This window comes from Melospiza georgiana, chromosome 12 (assembly GCF_028018845.1).
Source record: "Melospiza georgiana isolate bMelGeo1 chromosome 12, bMelGeo1.pri, whole genome shotgun sequence".
Classification (NCBI taxonomy): Eukaryota; Metazoa; Chordata; class Aves; order Passeriformes; family Passerellidae; genus Melospiza; species Melospiza georgiana.
In genome coordinates this window covers 7962123-7980292 of record NC_080441.1, presented here as the reverse complement: position 1 = coordinate 7980292, position 18170 = coordinate 7962123, and the positions used below count along the sequence as shown (strand labels likewise).

General features: G+C 43.6%; 1 protein-coding gene across 4 annotated transcripts in view; it reads left to right on the top strand.

Annotated features, from left to right (window-relative positions):
• Positions 1-6957, top strand: part of KLHL13 (kelch like family member 13) — a 79537-nt gene extending 72580 nt beyond the window's left edge. For all 4 annotated transcript variants that reach the window (XM_058032527.1, XM_058032526.1, XM_058032525.1 and 1 more), the window contains one exon: positions 595-6957. In XM_058032527.1, the coding sequence (XP_057888510.1) occupies positions 595-1082 (488 nt within the window). In that variant the 3' untranslated portion in view covers positions 1083-6957. The remainder of the gene's footprint in view (positions 1-594) is intronic.
• Positions 6958-18170: the final 11213 nt, after the last annotated feature.

Here is an 18170-nt window from a genome sequence, read left to right as displayed (position 1 = left end):
GCTGTGGTTTTTTCATGTAGATCCCACAGATTTTTCTTTTCCTTTTGTCCTGGAGCCTCTCCAAATGCTTTTACAGGGAGCTATGGAGAAGGTAAATATAGAGGTAAATGTAGAGGAACCCTAGGTAACTATTAACTGAAGAATATTTGAAATGTGTGTCCTCTCTCTATTCACTTGAAGTTGATGAAAAAAGTGTTTTGATGAAAATTCTACTATGTGATACTTAAAACACAGTGGCATAGTATCAAAATTTGAAAGGGAAATGGATTCTTGATGGTGATAAACATGACCAGCAAACTGAATGAACACAAGCAAAGAAATAAATTTGCAGAGTAGAAGCATAGGTAACAATTTTTTGTTCTTTTAATCTGCTAGTATCAATTGTGTAATGAGGCGCAGTGTGAGACATGGCTTCTGTCCATATTCCCATTTAAAGGAACAAATTTCATTTGAAATTGAGTACTTCTGTGATAGTAATCTAAGCTAGAGTGAAGAACTTTTAAGGAAGATGGAATTCTTTCAGTTAAATGTATTTTTTGTTATTCAATGCTTATTAGGGTGAGCACTCCTCTAACACGTGTCTTGTTTCTTTAGGGGGAATCACCCACGATACTTTCCAAAAGGAACTCATGTGCTTTGACCCTGACACAGACAAATGGACTCAGAAAGCTCCCATGACGACGGTCAGAGGTCTGCATTGCATGTGTACTGTAGGAGACAAGCTGTATGTTATTGGTGGCAATCACTTTAGAGGAACAAGTGATTATGATGATGTTCTAAGCTGTGAATATTACTCACCAACTCTAGACCAGTGGACTCCAATTGCCGCCATGTTACGTGGGCAAAGCGATGTCGGGGTTGCTGTCTTTGAAAATAAAATCTATGTTGTTGGAGGATATTCTTGGAATAACCGGTGCATGGTGGAAATAGTTCAGAAGTATGATCCAGAAAAAGATGAGTGGCATAAAGTGTTTGACCTTCCAGAATCCCTTGGTGGCATTCGAGCCTGCACTCTGACAGTTTTCCCTCCAGAGGACAACACAGGGTCACCGTCCAGGGAGTCTCCTCTGTCAGCACCTTAGACCCATCCCTTGGCTCGCCGTTGTAGTAACACCTTTGCACTGCATCATGGGTCTGTCATTTTCCTTCAGTAGTTTCTGTTAGGCTTAGCCTACAGCATTTCATACAATTACTGGAATAAAAAAATAAGGACTTTGACATTATTTGTGCTGTTTGTTTGGCCTAGAATGTCTCTGAAGTGGTTGACGAAAAAAGTTGTACTCGCCCGAGCCAAATGTTTAACAAATGAGAGGGTATTGTCTATAAAATGTATGAACTAGGTACGTTATTAATGTTGTATGTTGGGTGTGAGGTACCTTGTAGCTTGCATTTGGGAGCCCAGTGAGTCAAATTTGTATTGAACATGTCACTGAATTTCATGTTGAAATCCTTTTTCCTTTCATTTTTGACTGCAGATCACAAGGGTAGGTAGACCACATCAATGTGAACTCTCTGAAGGTTGCCAAGGGGCCTGAGCTACCTCCCTCTTTACACAGAGTATTTTTGACATATCTGTTTACCCACCTGACTTTGTGGGTGCTTTCAGAGCATATGAAGTTTCTTAGGCAGAGGGAAGAAATAAAATAATTTTAAAATATTAGCACTGTACAGGAGTGGACCTTGTAGAGGCCGGGAGTTTTTTATAACATATATCGAGTGTTTTTCCTGAGTCAGTTGAATGATGCTTCAAACAAAATATCCTAAATATATTTGTGTTTTTTAATTTGTTTTTTTTCAGGAATTGGCTTCCTCTTGCATGGGAGCACACACTATTAACAAATGGGAATTCAGTGCAGTTGTGTATCCTTTGCTATGGCTGTACTGAAAATGGGTAGTTAAGGGCTAGAATCAGTAACTTAAGCCACTGAATTTGACCAAATGGTTCCATCAGATCAAATTTAATCTACCTTTTCTCCTTTGCTGTTGAGATAACTTGCATAATGTGTCCTCTGTATAGTCTCAGTTAATAAGGTTATTTAGCACAAAGTGCAGCTTCAGTGAGAGAGCTGCTTTTGCTCAGTGAACCTGGACTACCACATTTTACCTTCTTTTGTTCAATAAAACTTTTAACTGCAGTTACCCAGTCTAAGCTACCTCATTAATGTATTTGGTTTTTTCCTCTGCCTCACTGTCTCCAGGATACGTGTGACGTATATCCACGTGGGTAGGTGAACCTGCAGGAAACCAATGCACAAGTGATCATGAATGGGTATTTTTTGACCTACTTTTAAGAAACTATTTTGGTCTGATGTGTTCATTTTATTGTTAGGGACTGATGAAAAACCAGTCTTAATGTTTTTTCCTTGGAGAGCTGCTTATGTGTGTAGCCCTGCAAATTCACAGGCATCTTTACCTGCTCCAAAATGCAGTGCCCTGCTGACAAACTGCAGCTCTGATTATGCCATTGTGATTCTTCTGAACTTCCCATCATGTTACAAGTCATTTTGCTAATGAACACAGTCACAGGGGCATCCTCTGGGGAAAACTGTTTAAACCAACTTATTGTGTTACCTATTAATAATAACCAAGTAAAGCTTAATCGACTTTTGTTGGGATTTTGCTATTTGTGTTTTGTCCCTGCTTGATGCAATCAAGCAGCAGGATTACTGTGGTGTCAGATTTGGAAGTACTGATATTTATTCTTTGTGCAGTTTACTAGTAATGGTCACTACCAAAATCTACATGTAAGCTTTAGGTTTCATCATTGTTTTGGTCAAAATCAATTCTTCCTCTTTAAAAACACTGAAGTCTCAATTCCATGTGTCTGTGTAAGGTTGTTGCAGGTGGAATAGTGGCACCAGTGGATACTCCTGGAAACTGGCCAGTGAAGAAAAATTGATTCATCACCCTAAGAATACTCTTCTTATGCTGTGCAAAGCACTGGATAGAAAGATGTTGCTCTGTTGTTTAAGGATTTTTCAATCATTTAAGTGTCACATGCTACTAATTTTTTTTTCCAGCTCAAAGACCAGATTTTAGATCCTGCTTGAGTTTAAATCCCCTGAAATCCATATTCAGTGGCTCTTTTATTAATTAAACTGAAAAGTACTTGAAGGAGTGGCAATTCCTTTAGGATAATGTAAATATGTCCTGCTCTTTGTATGCTGGGGATGAGGGACACAGTGTTTAAAAGTGGGTATCTTCACTGGTGTTCTCTGTTGGAAGAAGCTTAACATGGGTTCTGATCATTCTGAGGTGGTTTAAAGCCAGGATGTCAGTTTTGTGTCTGAGCCTTGTATAGCCAGGAGCTGGTATATGGCCACAATGTTGAGATTTTTTTGTTTGTGGGGTTTATTTTGTTTTGTGTTTGTTTTATTTTTTGTTTTGATTTTTTTTGATTCATTATTTGTTATTCGTAAAATGGAAGAATTATTTTTTGAACGTTTTGTCATCAGTGGATTAAATGTAGTGCTTCAATCAAATTAATCTTTGGGGTTTTTTGTTTGTTTGCCTTTTTAAAATCTCCCTCTGGATTAAAGTGTTTATAATTACATTAGTTAACATTTACTCACTAGGATTGAAAAGCAAACATCAAAGACTTGCCCAAAACTGCAAACTCTTTTCTTCTGTAATGTAGTATAGAATGATTTGATGCTCATTGAGTCTTTCTTAACCATAGCATAAGAGCCCCTTTCCATCTCTGAACCCACAGCTGTAGGAACACACATGGATACACTAAATTTCCATTTCCAGTCAGGCTGCCTCTTCATCAATCTTGGCTTCTCTCATGTTGCAGTTGTAGTACCTGAATCAGAAAAGCATCTGGATAAAAAGCAATTATAGCTATTTGATTTGAATGAAATTAAGGTGGCATGGTTTGCCAGCTGGGAGAGCCACAGGAGCTGTCTGCCCTCTCCCAGTGCTGCAGACATACTCTGCAAAATTCATTCAGACTTTGCTTTGTGGTGCCCAATTAGCAGCAAATGCCAAAAGGGCTCACTTCCATACAGAGTCTGCCCAAAGGCCCATCTGATGTCCCTGCAGACCCCAGCACTCTGACTCCAGACATCTGAGATAACATTTCCCTTGTTCTGTGTTGAGATAGGACAAGAACAATGGGGAAGATGACCTGGGAAAATCCAGGTTATATAAAATTTCTTTGCCTTGTTAACATCAGAGAGTTCATCATCTGCAGATACCCATTTTTCTGTGATTCCCCTCCCCTTAGAAAGTTGTAAAGTCCAAGAACCTCGTCCAGGGAAAGCAATTCCTGCAAGGATCCAGCCAGTCTTGTGGCTTCTTGGGATAAAGGAGTTGTGCTGAAGGGATGAGCGTGGCTGACAGCCTGGCTGTGGCTCTACAGGCCCCTTGGGTGGAAGAATCACTTTACCTGCTCTCAGGACAAAAGTGAGCTGCTTTCTTATAAACAATGCTATTTTTAAATTGCCCATTCTGTTTCTGTGGGATCTCTAAGGAGCAGCATTTTAGTGACAGAAGCTCAAACCAGTAGTCTGGTCCTTTAGTGGAATAATGGCAAACATGGATTTAGAGCAGTTTGCATGCAGATAAATAAAGTTCTACCTAAAGGCTTACACTCTTAATCTGATGGGCTGGTTGGACATCAAAAAATAATTTCATACCACAGCAGCAAGTGCAGTACAAATATCTGGAGAAGTTTCTAACCAAAGAGTTGAGGATGAAGTTGAGGATGATCTGATCAGAAAAGATCACAGCACTTTTCTTTGCAAAGTTCATTCTGCCTACCAGAATTGTTGTTCCTTGTTAATTTGCCCTCCAGCTGGTGATTGCCTCACCTTTACACTGGTGTCTGACGCTGCTGGTCACTGTTTTTATAATCCTTGGTTTTGTAGCTGACATCTCTGTTTACTTCCTCTGCTGCTGATCAGAACAGATCAAGCAGAAGCTTTTTTAGTGGCACTTACATCAAGAGAGAAAATAGCCCACTGTTGATAAATGAATTTGTAATTCAGCTTGTGCATCTTGGAAATATAAAAGCAGGTTTAAGCTAGTGAAAGGTATGTGCATGGTGCAGGAGTAACATGTGCCCCTTTCCTCCTGGCTTGCACCCTTTGTGGTGTGGAGTGGTGACCCAGAGATCTGGAAGGACTCAAGCTCTCATGTGGCACTTTATGCTCTCCATGCTCTGTGAAAGTGTTCTTTCCTTGCACACCATATGTAGCTTATCAGGTATTATTTCTTTTATATTTTAAATGTGAATAATGATTCTTTGTGTGCAAGTGTGGTCAGAAAAAAAGTCTTAAAGGGCAGAGTTATACTTTCCTTAATTAATAAAGATTTTAGTCTCATGAGTATTGCTGGACCCGTTCAGCTGTGAGAGGATGATTGCAGTTTGAGAGGCAGCTGGGAAATCCCGAGGGCTTTCCTGCCTTTCACCAGGTCACACCTGGTTCTCGTTGCCAGTCTTTCACAGGTCATTAAGTGAAGTTCTTTTCTCTGTCAGAAGGTTCCAAATTTGGTGTCCAGCTCTGTTGGACCTGGATGTGTTTGCTCTTTAATGACCTGGTAATTTGTGTAGAAATGCAGCCCAGGGAACCTGGGAGTGGTGCTACAGCAGGAGCCACAAGTGGCTGACATTCCTGAGGGGATGCTCTCCTACTATAAGTATTACTTTGGCTCGAGTGCTGGTTTTTTCCCCATCTTTGGGAGTATTTATTGCTGCTCTTTGAGTTTTTAACTTTTTATTCATGAAGTGAGTAATGCCTCTGTGAGTCTGCAGCGGGAGCAAAAGGTTCAGGTGGCTCTTTCAGAGCTGCATGCTGTCAGGCTGTCCACATGGTTATTAAACCTTTCCTATTTGGAGCTCTGCTTCCTAAGTGTTTAGGAGAAATCATTTTGCAATGTGAAAAGATCTCAGATGAAAACATGTTTGGGACTGGAACATAAATGCAGATTATTTTAGATTTTTTTTGTCATGGTTTAGAGGTTAGTTTGGACTTTCAGCTCTCACAGACTGAATGGGGAGTGATATAGATATATTTTTTTTTTCTTTTTTTTTTTTTTTTTTTTAAATAACTTATAGTTGGTTTAAGTGAGTCAAACTCAGTTATTTGTACCTGTTTGCACTCCTGGCTGCCCTGTTGCTGTATTCTCCCTCAGCATTCTGTGCTGTCTGGCATCTGTTTCCCTGTGTAGGAGCACCTCCTGTCCTCCCTGCTGCCTTTGATTGAGTTCCAAAATCAATCTGAGCTTGGGTTCTTACATCCAAAGCACCTGTGGAGCTAAAGACCATGTGGAGCTGTGGATTGAGGACCATGGCTTTGACATTGAATTCCCCACCAGCCCCTCACTGCTTTGCAAGGTCTCAAACCCAGCTAAAATCTGTGTGCACAAGGCAAATATCTCAGGCTGAAAATTTCAGTAACCTGGGTGCCTAAAGAGCACCAGAGTGTCCTTGTCCCCTCAGCAAGGAGAGTTTGCACTTGAGCTGCTGAGGGCTCTGGGAGGGGCAGGCACAGGAGCTCCTTGGGTAACCAAACTTTTTATTGGCCTTGGATTCTGCTCTTTCTTGTGTGCTCAGGTGGAGATGATGGGATGGGAGGGCAGGTCAGGGTTGGTCACACTTCCAGCTCTCAGGAGAGAGCAAGTTTGTTTATTCTCCTCTGTCTGCACAACACTGCAGGAAAAAGAACTGTAGGAACATTTCAGATTTTAAACATTGTTTCACAGAACAGTATTCATTAATAAAGGAAAAATTAGTCTGTTTTAACCTGTGTTCCTCATAACCAGGATTGTTCCAAAATACTTGGCTTCTGTTGATTTAACAACTTTGCCTTTACCTCCCTTGTTCAACGTTACTGTAAAAAATTGCTTGGTTTCTTTTCCATTTGTTTTTCATTGCTTGTAACCTTTTCTTAGAAATGTGAAAATAATTTTCCTTACATGTTTTATGCACCAAAATAAACACACCACTGATCACCTGAGTCCCCTCCCCATGTTTCTTACTCAGTGCCTGCCAGTTTATCTTTCCACATTTTTACCCAAATGTGTGACAGCTGTCAGTAAATACCATCACAGAGCCATAAAATTCCTGTTGATGGGTGCTGCATTGTTAATTGGGATAAAGAGGGGTCATCTCTTTTCTTAATCATTTCTGGGGAAAAAATTGCTTTGAAGAACAGGCCTGCCCTGTTTAAATGCAGATTGTTTCGGCCTGTGCTTGTTAACTTTAGTTTTGAATATTTGTCTCTTTCAGATGAGTAATTGCATCGGGTGCTTACAGGGCACTGTCTATAGAATGTTTCCTAATTGCAGTTAAAGCACAGCCCAAGTTTCCACAAAGGGGAGAGAGAGCTGCTGTCCCTTAGGCATGTGTTGTCAGGAGTTGAGGATATTAGCAATGAAAGGATTTTTGCTGTAAATGAAGACAATAAAATAAATCCCTACATCTGTCCCCAAAACAGAGAGATTGCTTCTGTTGATATACCACACTATTAATATTTGACTTTGTGTGTATATGGGATGTCTCAAGTGCTCATATCACATAAGTGATGCCCTAGTTCCCATTAGTCAGTGTTTTCTATCTAGTCAATTCTGAATAATGTTTTAAAATTACATAGAATATTAGAGGATACACTTTTCTGGTTTTATTTCCTAAGCCTTTTAAAAAGAGATTTAATGTATCTCATTATTTCAGCATTACTGCATTTATTCAAACCCAGGAAACATGAAATGTCAGGTTTTGGTTAATTCAGGTCTTTTTGGAGATTCTGCTTCTCCTTTTCACTTTATAGTTTTAAGGAGGGAATGGCAAGAAGAAACAAAGAAAAGGAAACATAAGGTGCAACTGAATGAGAGTGTCTGCTGTCAGCAGCTCTGCCATTTGGGACAATTTTATGATTTACAGTTCTGTCAAATTTATCTTGTGTAATAACCCAGGAGGTTTCCATTTGGCCTGCAGTGCTGGGAAATGAAAAACCAAACATCTTTGCATTATTCCCTGCTCTGTGCCTTGTGTCTTACCCCATGGAGTAACAATGGGAACTCACCTGCACCGAGGCACTGCAGCCCCAGATCCCATCCCTGCTCCTGTCAGGGCTGGGATCACACAGTCCCTGCTGTGCCAGAGCCAGGGGACATCAGTGGCAGCCCCTGCCCCAGCTGGGCTCCATGCCATGGCCCTGGAGGCTGAAGGGATGGAGAGAGGCTTTGGGAAGGCAAGGGCTGCTGTGGCCTCTGAGCAGGGACCAGCAGGGCTCCACTGTGGGCAGCAGAGCCAGGAAAATACCTTCATCCATGCATGGAGGAAGGATTTTATCTTTGATTGTTCATCAGAATGCTTTGAATCTTGGCTCTCCAAAGCACAGGACAAATCTGAGCTGCAGTCATTGCACATGGAGGTCACTAAGAGCATGTCTGAATGATCTCATCTGGTTTTTACACTCATCAGCCACTGATTTTGGAAATAGAGTGGGGATTTCTCCCATGCCCAGTTTTCTGCCAAAGCCCTAAATATTACTCAGACATTTTGCAGGTCTAATTCCAGGCAGGCTGGGCCATGCAGAGGTTTAAGTATTAGGGACATGACTGAAACCTCTTCATGTCACCAAGCATGTGTCCTGTACTTAGGGATGCTGATAGGAAAAAAGCTGTGACCTTGTTTGCTCTCCCTGTCCTTACTTCCTCCCCAAAGAGAGCCCATCCCCATTGTAAACCAGCATTTTCATCAGACCAAACATCAGATTGGGGATTTTAAAAAATGCCTCACATTCTTCATCTCACTCTTCATTTTTGCTGTATTTTAGAAATTAAGATTAATTTTTTTATCTTGACATCATGTGGCATGAGGGACCAATGCCATTCAGTAAACAGCTGCAGCTTGGAACTCAGGGTTACAGCAGAAACTATGCTTCTTACAGAATCACATTTAATTTTCCTCTTCCATATTTATACACTTATAAATGTGGACTTTCTGAAATTTAGATAACTTGATAGAGATGACATGTGCCATATGGTCTTTAGGACAAATTCCAGCTTCATTAACAGTTCACTGGCTGAAAGGAATAGCAATTAGTCTTTCATGCAGTCTAAAATCAGCTTGTCAATTAGCAAACAAACTAAAAATTACTGGAGTTTCTTTTTACAGAAGCCTCTGCTCTGAGCCCTCTCCCTACACCCCATATGGAGCTGACTGTGCAGCATCAAACCATTGCACCCTGTGCTCATTGCCACTGCTTGGCCACTGGAAATGGGGCAGGATTAAGCAGAAGAATCTCAGTGTGTGTGATGCAAATGTGAAGGCTAAGAGGCAAGTGAAACCTCTGTGTTGCCAAATCTGATGGGCTCAGTGCTGGAGTGGAGGGTGGGCCCTGCTGAGGAAGGCCTGGAGGTTGCAGGTGCTGGGCAAAACCAGAGCCCTGGGAGAGGAGTGCCATGAACCTCCAGGGAGAGCTCATGTCCAGCAGGGTGGCTCCTCTGCTTCCCAGGAACTTCCAGTAACTTCCCAGCACTGCCATTTGTCCAGGCTGTGGATGGGGATGAGGGGAGAGCAGGGCCTGGATCTGAGAGGGAAACCCTTGGCCTGGCCTGCCCTGGGGCTGGGTCTTGGTCAGAGGGTGTTATCCACCCTTATTTTCCTAGTTCCATTTGATGGAGGAAGACCTTGCTCTTTCCTGGTTCTTTTCTAAGCCACCTGGGAAGCCAGTATTCCCTTACTCATAAAATAGGAACAAATAATTTATTACACTCTTCTGAAGCTGGTTATCAGCTAAGCTTTGAAAGACTTGTTTTCTCCAACTATTTATTGGTGTTACTTTTTGTTTTTTCTCAAAAACTGTAACATTGTGTGATCTACCTGAAGGAGGATGGGGTGTGGGGGGGTCAGGTGACATTTTTGATGCCAACAGCAAAGGCTGTGCTGTCACATATCTGTATTGGCCACCCACAGAAGGCGCAGGAGAACCTCATGACCACTGGTTACTTTATGAAAACAGCTCTCAAATTGCCACAAGTAACTGAGTAAGTGATTGAAAGTCTGCTGATCAAGTATCTAATACAGAGAGAACTCTTGGTTAATGCCTCTGCAAAATGCTGTGCATGGCTGCTGGGATGGGAACCATCAGCCCCTGAACCAATGTGTGAAGTTCTTGCTGAAGGTGGGATGCCATGCCCCTTGTTCAGCTTCTCATTTCTACTCTCTTACTGTGGACCTTATCCATGTGATTTGACAGCCTGCAGTGAAAACTTCAGCAGAGCAGTAAGTAAAGCCATGTGCTGAGGCTTGTGACCCCATGGTCTGCAGATCCTGGGCAGCACATTCCCAGATGTGTGGTACTGAGGGGTGGTATTGGATGGCCTCAGGTGCCTTTCAAAACAGGGCAGTGATATTTTGGAAAGCCCCTATCAAAGCTTCTTGTCTGGATGTGTTACCTGTTGCTTGAGCTGGGTGGAGTTTGAGAAGCCAAAGCATTGTAATGTAAAGACCCTGGCAAGAAAGACTCCAAGTATCTGAATCTGCCAACACCAGAAATGCTCATTTGGGTTTGTTAGACACTTCCTCAGTTTCTCTTTGCCCTGACCCTTTTGGAAAACACCCAGATGACTCCATGTGTGACAGCACTGAATACTGAGGGGGGGTTCCCCACAGGCAGCTCTGCTCCTGCAGCCCAGAGCAGCTGTGGGGCTCTGCTCCTGCTCCCTCAGCACTGCTGAGGTGGCTCCAAGGACAAGGTCACAGCACACAAGCTGATCTTCAGAAATAATTTTAGTAACTCTGCTAGTGACAGTGGAACTGAGCTGGAAATGTTCCTGTCTGAAAGGGCTGGGCTGCAGAAAGACACTTTTTTCTCTATAATTCAACAGAAACTATGTTTGCTCCTAAGTGCAGCCTTGTGTGGGCCTGCAGGGGTTAATGCCCACCCCAGTGTGAGATGGAAGCTCCCAGGGCTGGTGGGGATGATGGAGCTGCAGAGGAGCTGCAGGCCCCTCGCGTGTTGTCTGCTCTGCTGTCTGCTCTGTATTTAGGCTGTCTTGTCTTGCTAATCACATCACATCTGTCAGCTCTCTGTGCCTAGAAACAAATTGTAAACAAGATGTCAAGGTGGAGTGGGATGAATTGTTTTCAAAAAGGGACAAAAAACTCAAACCATCTTGAATAGCAAAAAAATAATGGGTAAATAGCTGCTGAATGTTCCTTTTAAAATCATTTTTAGTGCATGTTTTATCATAGCTAATGGATGATGGTTTATACATGAATATTTGGTTGTAAAGATTTGCACCACAGTGGCAAATCTAAAGCAGTTTCATCCCTTCTCCCTCTCATGGCCTGTAGCAGGTGCTTTACCATTTTTCCACCATTAAGACACTGGAAATGGCTGCAGCAGTTTTGCAGCAACTTTTTCTTGCAAACAGTACAACCCCACCAATCACCACCATCAGCATTTGCCCTGCTCACACCTTGCAGAATGTCTGATACTTCTGTGCTTCATTCACCAGGTTTGCCCAGTAGCAGGACTCTGGTAATATGATCTCAGATAATTTAAGAGAGAATATGTCCTGTAGGCATAGAGGAAATATTTACAGTTTGTTTATTCAGTAAAAGTACTTTGGTTACTAATTAGACCTAATTTTATTTACTTCTTAGAATTTATATCACCAATCATTGTGTGTTCTCAGCTGAAAAAAGTGATGAACGGGAAGGATGTAACAGAGGAGCTGTTTTGAAGATGCGGTGGTAAATACTCTGATGCTATGGTTTATGTTCAGTTAAGGTCCAGTGAATGATATGGAACTGAGTGAAACGTTTTGTGTATGGGTCACAGATCTGATTTATAGGTCTTGATGTAAAGTTATTTCGAATAATTTTAGGCTTAGAAAGCAAATCTGGAGCATGTTCCCAGTATTACTATAGGCATATGAACAAGTTTTGGTTGTGGCCATCACCAAGTAGGGAGTGAACAATTTTCACCAAAACAATTTGATAAAATTACAGGTAAAATGAGTTCTATGAAAGCCACAGTGATTTTTGAAGAAGTATTAGGAAAAATACTGTTTGGAAGTATCTTAGGGTTTTGCTGCTTAAGGATGGTGAAGGCCAGGAAAGCTCTCAGGTCTTTAAATGCCCTTTGGCAAAGCTCTGGTACCTGAGAGCTGCATCTCCCTCTAGGCACAGCTCCCCAGGCAGGGGAGCATCTTCACCTGCAGGCTCTGCTTCCAGCTGTGGCAGGGCTGGATTCACCAGTTTGGGGTTGCCTCTGGTGTTACCTCACCGGGCTCTGCTTTTGGGTTGGGTGATGGACACAGAGGGAGAAAGGGAGATCCTGACCAGCCCTGAGACCAGCATGCTCACAGGAAATGCTTGTACAGTCTTAAGAATTTCCAGTTGTTTGCTTTAACACTTCTGTAAACATTTTTTTAGCAAATTTAACTTTTGTCTGCAAGGGCAATGCAGGGCTCGTGCTGCATCTCACAGGCAGGAGTGATGTGACAGCATGGAAAAATTCAACAAGGCACTGCCTGTAACTCAGGGCCAGCATCTTTTGGGAAGCTGTGACTTACACAAGAGCTGAGCTGGCACAGGTGGCAGGTGTGCAGGTGGCACAGCCCTGACAGGCCAGGGCAGCTCCTGCCAAGGACTCCAGGATGTGCCACAAAGGGAATAAAAGAGTGGAGCTGTGGGTACAATGCATGGCCTGAGCACAGGGAGGGGTAGGGGCTGATTTATACCTGCACAAGGTTATTGCTGGGTTCTGCATGCAGTGGTCTGGTGGTTCTTTTGTATTCTCACAAGAAAATAACTGATTGTTCTGACTGGTTTTACCCCTCAGAAAGGCAGAAAGACATTGTTTAGTTTCTTTGATGTATTTTTCATGTATAGCAGTCTGTGCTGTTGTACTGAGTAAGAGAAACCATGATTTGCTAATGAGAATCACTGTATTCCCAGGGACAAACCAAGAGTATTTTTAGCAAGAGGATAGACTAATGAGGTCACAGAGAGGATACATGGTTGAATTAACTATTTCCATTTAATATACAGACATTTTGCAAAGGATTAGACATTGTAAATCCAGTGGCCTTCCCAAGTAGGATAACTATCACTTTGAAATTATATTTAATTGTCCACTCTTGACTCTTATGCCATTTAATGTGTCTAGCCATGCTATTAGTGGCTGACGTCAGGAAGGGCCTGCTGTGACCTTACAATGCACAAACCTCTGGACAGCTCCTCTTGATCCTCCTCTGGGCAGTCTGTTGTGCAGGATAAAGGAAAATAAAATTTAGCTGTACCAGTGCAGGAGGGAGGGGCAGATTTAAAGGCTATTTTTGTGTGTAGAAGAGCCCTTGAGCTGATGGTTTTGGAATACCTGGATGTGTCTGATGGCCTGGAGCCCCCTGAGCCAGGATCCAGCCTGTCTCAGACAAGGTTCTGAAGCTGCCATTGTACAAATGAACCTGCTTTAAGGTATAGAGATCTCTGGGGAAAAACCCTAGGAATGGGGATTAAAATACTTTCTTAAAAATAATTAAACCCAGAGGTTTAGCAGTGACTGCAAAATGGGTTAATTCCCAATTGGAGTTGCTTTTCACTCAATGTCTGATGGCGTGAGAGGAAACACACAGAGCTCCCACCAAACTGCCCCCAATGAACTTCCCTTGGCTTTTCTCCTCCAGCAGGATTAAAGCTGCCTCCCCCAAATTGAAGCTGCCTTTTTTTATGTAGGGAATGCAGCAGCAGAACTGGCTGGTGTGGTGAGCAAGCTGATCTGGTGATCAATGGCCCTTGGTCATGGGAATGATCCTTGGGGGCTGGCTGCAAGTGCTCAGCAGTGGTGGGAGCATCAGCCTGCAGCAGCAGCACCACAGAGCCCTGGGGCTCCATGGCCTGGCATTCCAGAGGGTGAGGCCTCAGGATCCCAGCAGTCCTGGGGGCAGAGGCTGCAATTAAAGCACCCATCCTGTCCATGGAGAGCAAGCCCCAGCCCTGGCAGACAGTGGAATGTGAGGATCACAGGCATGGCAGCCTCAAGGCAGCAATCCACCACTGCTGCCATCAAGAGGGACACAAAGGGAGCAAACTCACTGGGAGCATGAGTTTCAAATAATGTCAACATGTTCTCAAGGTGAGAGTTTGCTTTATGTAATTGCTCTGGGGCTCAGTGGTCCTTTTGTTTAAGGTGGATGCACTTGTCCTTGCTAATTAATTGGTAAATATCAGTACTATGATATTTTTTGTGTCTGCACAGGCATAGGCTGCTCCTCTGCAGATGATGGCTTGGATGGAGCCTGGGAGTTCAGCAGGAAAAATGATGAAAGGGCCTGCACTGCCCAAGCTGCTCTTCAGGTAGCTCATGGGTAAACATTAAATCACGAAAACCCCAGCAAGCTGCCAGCTCAAGCAATGCCTGTGGGAGCTCTGGGGGGAAAAAGCCACGATCAGTCATCCATCACTGTGCAGGGTTTTGCTATGATAATTCTAATTCTCCTTCTTCAGGTGAGAAGAGCAGAGCTTGTGAGAGGGATGGTGTGAGCAGGGTCACTCCCAGCCCTGCAGGGGGAGGCAAGACTGAGTCTGCCTTGGGGGGAAGGAAAAAATATGTTAGAAATCTAAAAAAGTGAAGGGAAAAGTAGAGCAGTAACAGGATAAAGGGAGCATCCAACAAAAGGGAAAGATGTGCAGGAGAAAAGGTTCTTTGATATCTTTCCAAGAATGTCTCAGGTGATGGACGCACCAGGCAGCATGCCCTCTGGCATGGACCAGCTCCCAAATCATGCTTTGCTGAGCCTCAGTGTCTGGGATTGCTGATCTGTGTTGTGTTCTCCTCTAGGGAGGATATTCACTGTGGGCACTCAGTGGGCAGACTGCACCTTCCCAGTGCTGGGACTGGGAGCAGAGCTGATCCCTCTGCTTCCCTCTGGCTCCCTCTGGCTCCCTCTGCTTCCCTCTGGTCTCTGCACTTGCCTTGGGTGTGAACCTCAAACCCCAGGTCACAGGAATATTGACATAGGCAACAGAAAGTGGTAGTAAAGAAAATAAATCAATGTCAAAACCCATGGTTCTAATTACTCATATGCAGTATGACACCCCAGAATTGTAATTGCCAATTTCATCTGCTCTGGCTGACCACAGATGTGAATTCATTAAAGTAGCAAGGAAGGAATTAAGTGTTAATTTTATAAAAAGGAAAGGCTACTAGGGATTTAAATTAGATTTTTAAATTAAGTATAAATCGGTAAAAAGTCTTTCTGAGTGTTCCCAGCTTCTGTCATTGATAATTCCCTACAGCAATTAAACAAAAGGGTATCAAGTGTCTGCCAAAGTGTCAAGGCACTGTCCCCATGCAGCAGGACAGGAGACAGCCCAAGCTGGGAGCACTGGGAGTGCTGGCAGGAGTGGGAGGGCTCAAGGAATGGTCTGGGGGTCTCTGCTGGTCACAGTGACCCCGAGATACATCAGAAAGTCTCTTTTCCCAGCCCAGGGGTCAGAGAAAGAGTCAGAACTCTTCAATTCCCAATCTCAAGGTTGTTTATTGTATTTTATCTATAAAATTCTTTCTCCTGACCTGTTGAGGTCTGTTCAGCAGGTTGGACAGAAGCACTCTGCCCGCCTCGGAGGCGGTGTTATCTTTTTATACTAAAACCTACATGTACAATATTTACAATTACTTTCCAATACCTATCACCTATGTCAGACAGTGAGCTTCTACTCTAAACCAGTCTAAAAGTGCCAACATCACAGCAGAAGATGGAGGCCAAGAAGAAGAAGGAGAAAGGCTGGACGTGCCCAGATTCCTTCATCTTGCCCCCTGAACCCCCATGCTAAAAACCCCCAAAACCTCTATTTTTCACCCTGTGATAAATTCCTTGTCATTCTACTTAAACTTTCGTGGCTTGTAATTCTTCATACAAGGTTGGTAATTGTTTATTCCAAGGGCCAAATCAAAGGCCCAGGGGTCCTGGGCTCTGTGCCAAGGTCTCTGAGCCCCCTGGGCAGGATCACCAGCCCTCCAGGGCAGCCAGAGGAATTTCCTGGGTTCTCACAGCATGGCCTGGGCTGAGCATCATCCTCCACCCTCCTCCAGGGCTGTGAGGTGTTGAGGCTGGCTGTAAAGTTCCAAACGGGGCTTTAAAAGCCCTTTCTGTACAGGAGCCCCCGATGTGCTCGGTAATTACAGATCTCAGTCCCAATGGCTGTGCTGGGGAGGGGGAGGCAGAGCCCCGGTGCCTCTGCTCTGTCCTTTGTCTGCCTGGGAGCCCTCAGAGACCTGACACAGAGCAGATAAGGACAGCAGCAAATTAAGATTTAGGAATTTCTTCTGGGACCTTCCTGGGCAAAAAGAGGTTTTTAATTGGTTTTCAATTCTGCGGCAGCCAGAGGTCTTTAATTAGGTTTTACATCATTCTCCGTTATCGCTCTCCTTTGCTATGTTTAGCCCACTGTGGTTTGGGTTTCTTTAAACAGGTAAAAATTCACTATTTGTCTTTTTTTTTTCCCAAAAATCAAGGTGCTGAGTGATTCATGTTGATGCTAATCAGCAAAGGAATTGTTGAAACTTAAGCCTGCAAAAGACTATGCTTTAGTCTAACGCTGCTATATTTAGCTTGTCTGGTAAATGTAGTATTAGAAGACTGATAACTTTATTTTTAATTTTTCTTTTTCTCTTTGTACTATTTAGCTGGCAAACTGGCTTTCAAATTTTCATCTGAAGCTCTCTTTTTAAACTCACTTTCCCAGTTTTTAAAATCTTTAAAACAGCCTTACAAATACCCTGATTTACAGAGCTTTGGTGTAGCATTGACAGTTTATAGAGTTAATTTTGGCAAAAATACAAAAAATAAAAAGATGCTTGTATAAGCCTTAATCAATTGAGTTTTTAGGTGATACCAGAGTATCACTCTGTGCTTTAACACTGTTGGACATTAGTAAGATAATTAATCTGTGTTAATTAGTCAGCATCCATGGCTATATATTTTCTTCCACCCTCTCTCCAGGGTCTTGTTCTCCATGCTGTCTGATGGATTTTCTTTCAGGCTATCCCCGGTTCAGCACAGCTGCCTGCTATGCTGAGCACACCTGGGCAGAGGGAAAAGTTCCCTGAATTTTTCTCCACTCTTGTTCCAGGGAGGATTTCAGTCCCACCAGTGCCTCAGGGAGGTTCCTCCCCAACACCTTAAGAGTGGCTTTGTTGCTGCCTCCCTGCCTGGGTTTCAGCCACTCATTACTGCAGGGAGGATCAGCATTAAAATGGATAAAAATGTGTATTTGGCAAGGGAAAGGCTCTGGGTTGTGTGTGCAGTGTGTTGTACAAAGGGCTGATGGTGACCAAAGTGTCTGCAGTGCTGCTGCTCTTCCTTGGGACTGCTCTGTCTAATGAAGGGATCAGTTTGGAGGGTAGATTTCCTTGGACAAAATTAGCAAATTGAGTGTGCTGAGAAGTTCTGGGTGTTTTGGTTTCTATCCTGGGAAATGTTTCCAGAGGAGCGGATGCTCAGCAAAATCTGTCGCTCGATGCTGACTCCACAGCTGATCCAAAATAGCAGTAATCTTTCCATAGATACTTATAAAAAGGTTTTCATGCTTAAAAATTCCTGTGGAAATACTTACATTAATTTCTGTTTATGCCCTGTCTTGTAATTTTTTTGAGCTCAGGAGTCTCTGTGTCCCGGATTGCTGCAGTTTGGGATCCTGCTGAAGTCCCCCAGCTCACCTCGGAGTTGCAGAGGGATTGAGATGGTTTTGGAGGCAAAACCATCACCTCCCCTCAGCCAGGCACTAATCCTGCTCTGGGGCAGTCCTGCAGTGGCAGTGAGCAGGGTGTCTGCATGCCCCACACTGCATCTGGGAGCTCATGTCTGAGCTTTGGTCCCCAGCCCAGGCTCAGGGTACAGAGGTGCTGCTGCTTCAGGAATGAGCTGCTCCTTGTCCCAGTGGGCACTGCCAGGGGAAGGGGGTGTGGGAGCACAGTGACTCCAGCATAAACGGGACAGCATTAAAATTAACAGGGTTTGTTCCTGTAGCTCATTGGGGTGAGTGCTGAGCTTGTCTGGCTGTGGTGCTCTGATCCAGAAGCTGCCCTGGCTGAGCTCCCCTGGCCCTGGGGCAGGAGCTGCCTCAGTCCCAGCTGCCTGTCCTGGCTGCGCTGCTGCTCCTGCTCACCCTGTCCCAGCTGAGCTGAGGAGATCCTGCAAACTTCCAA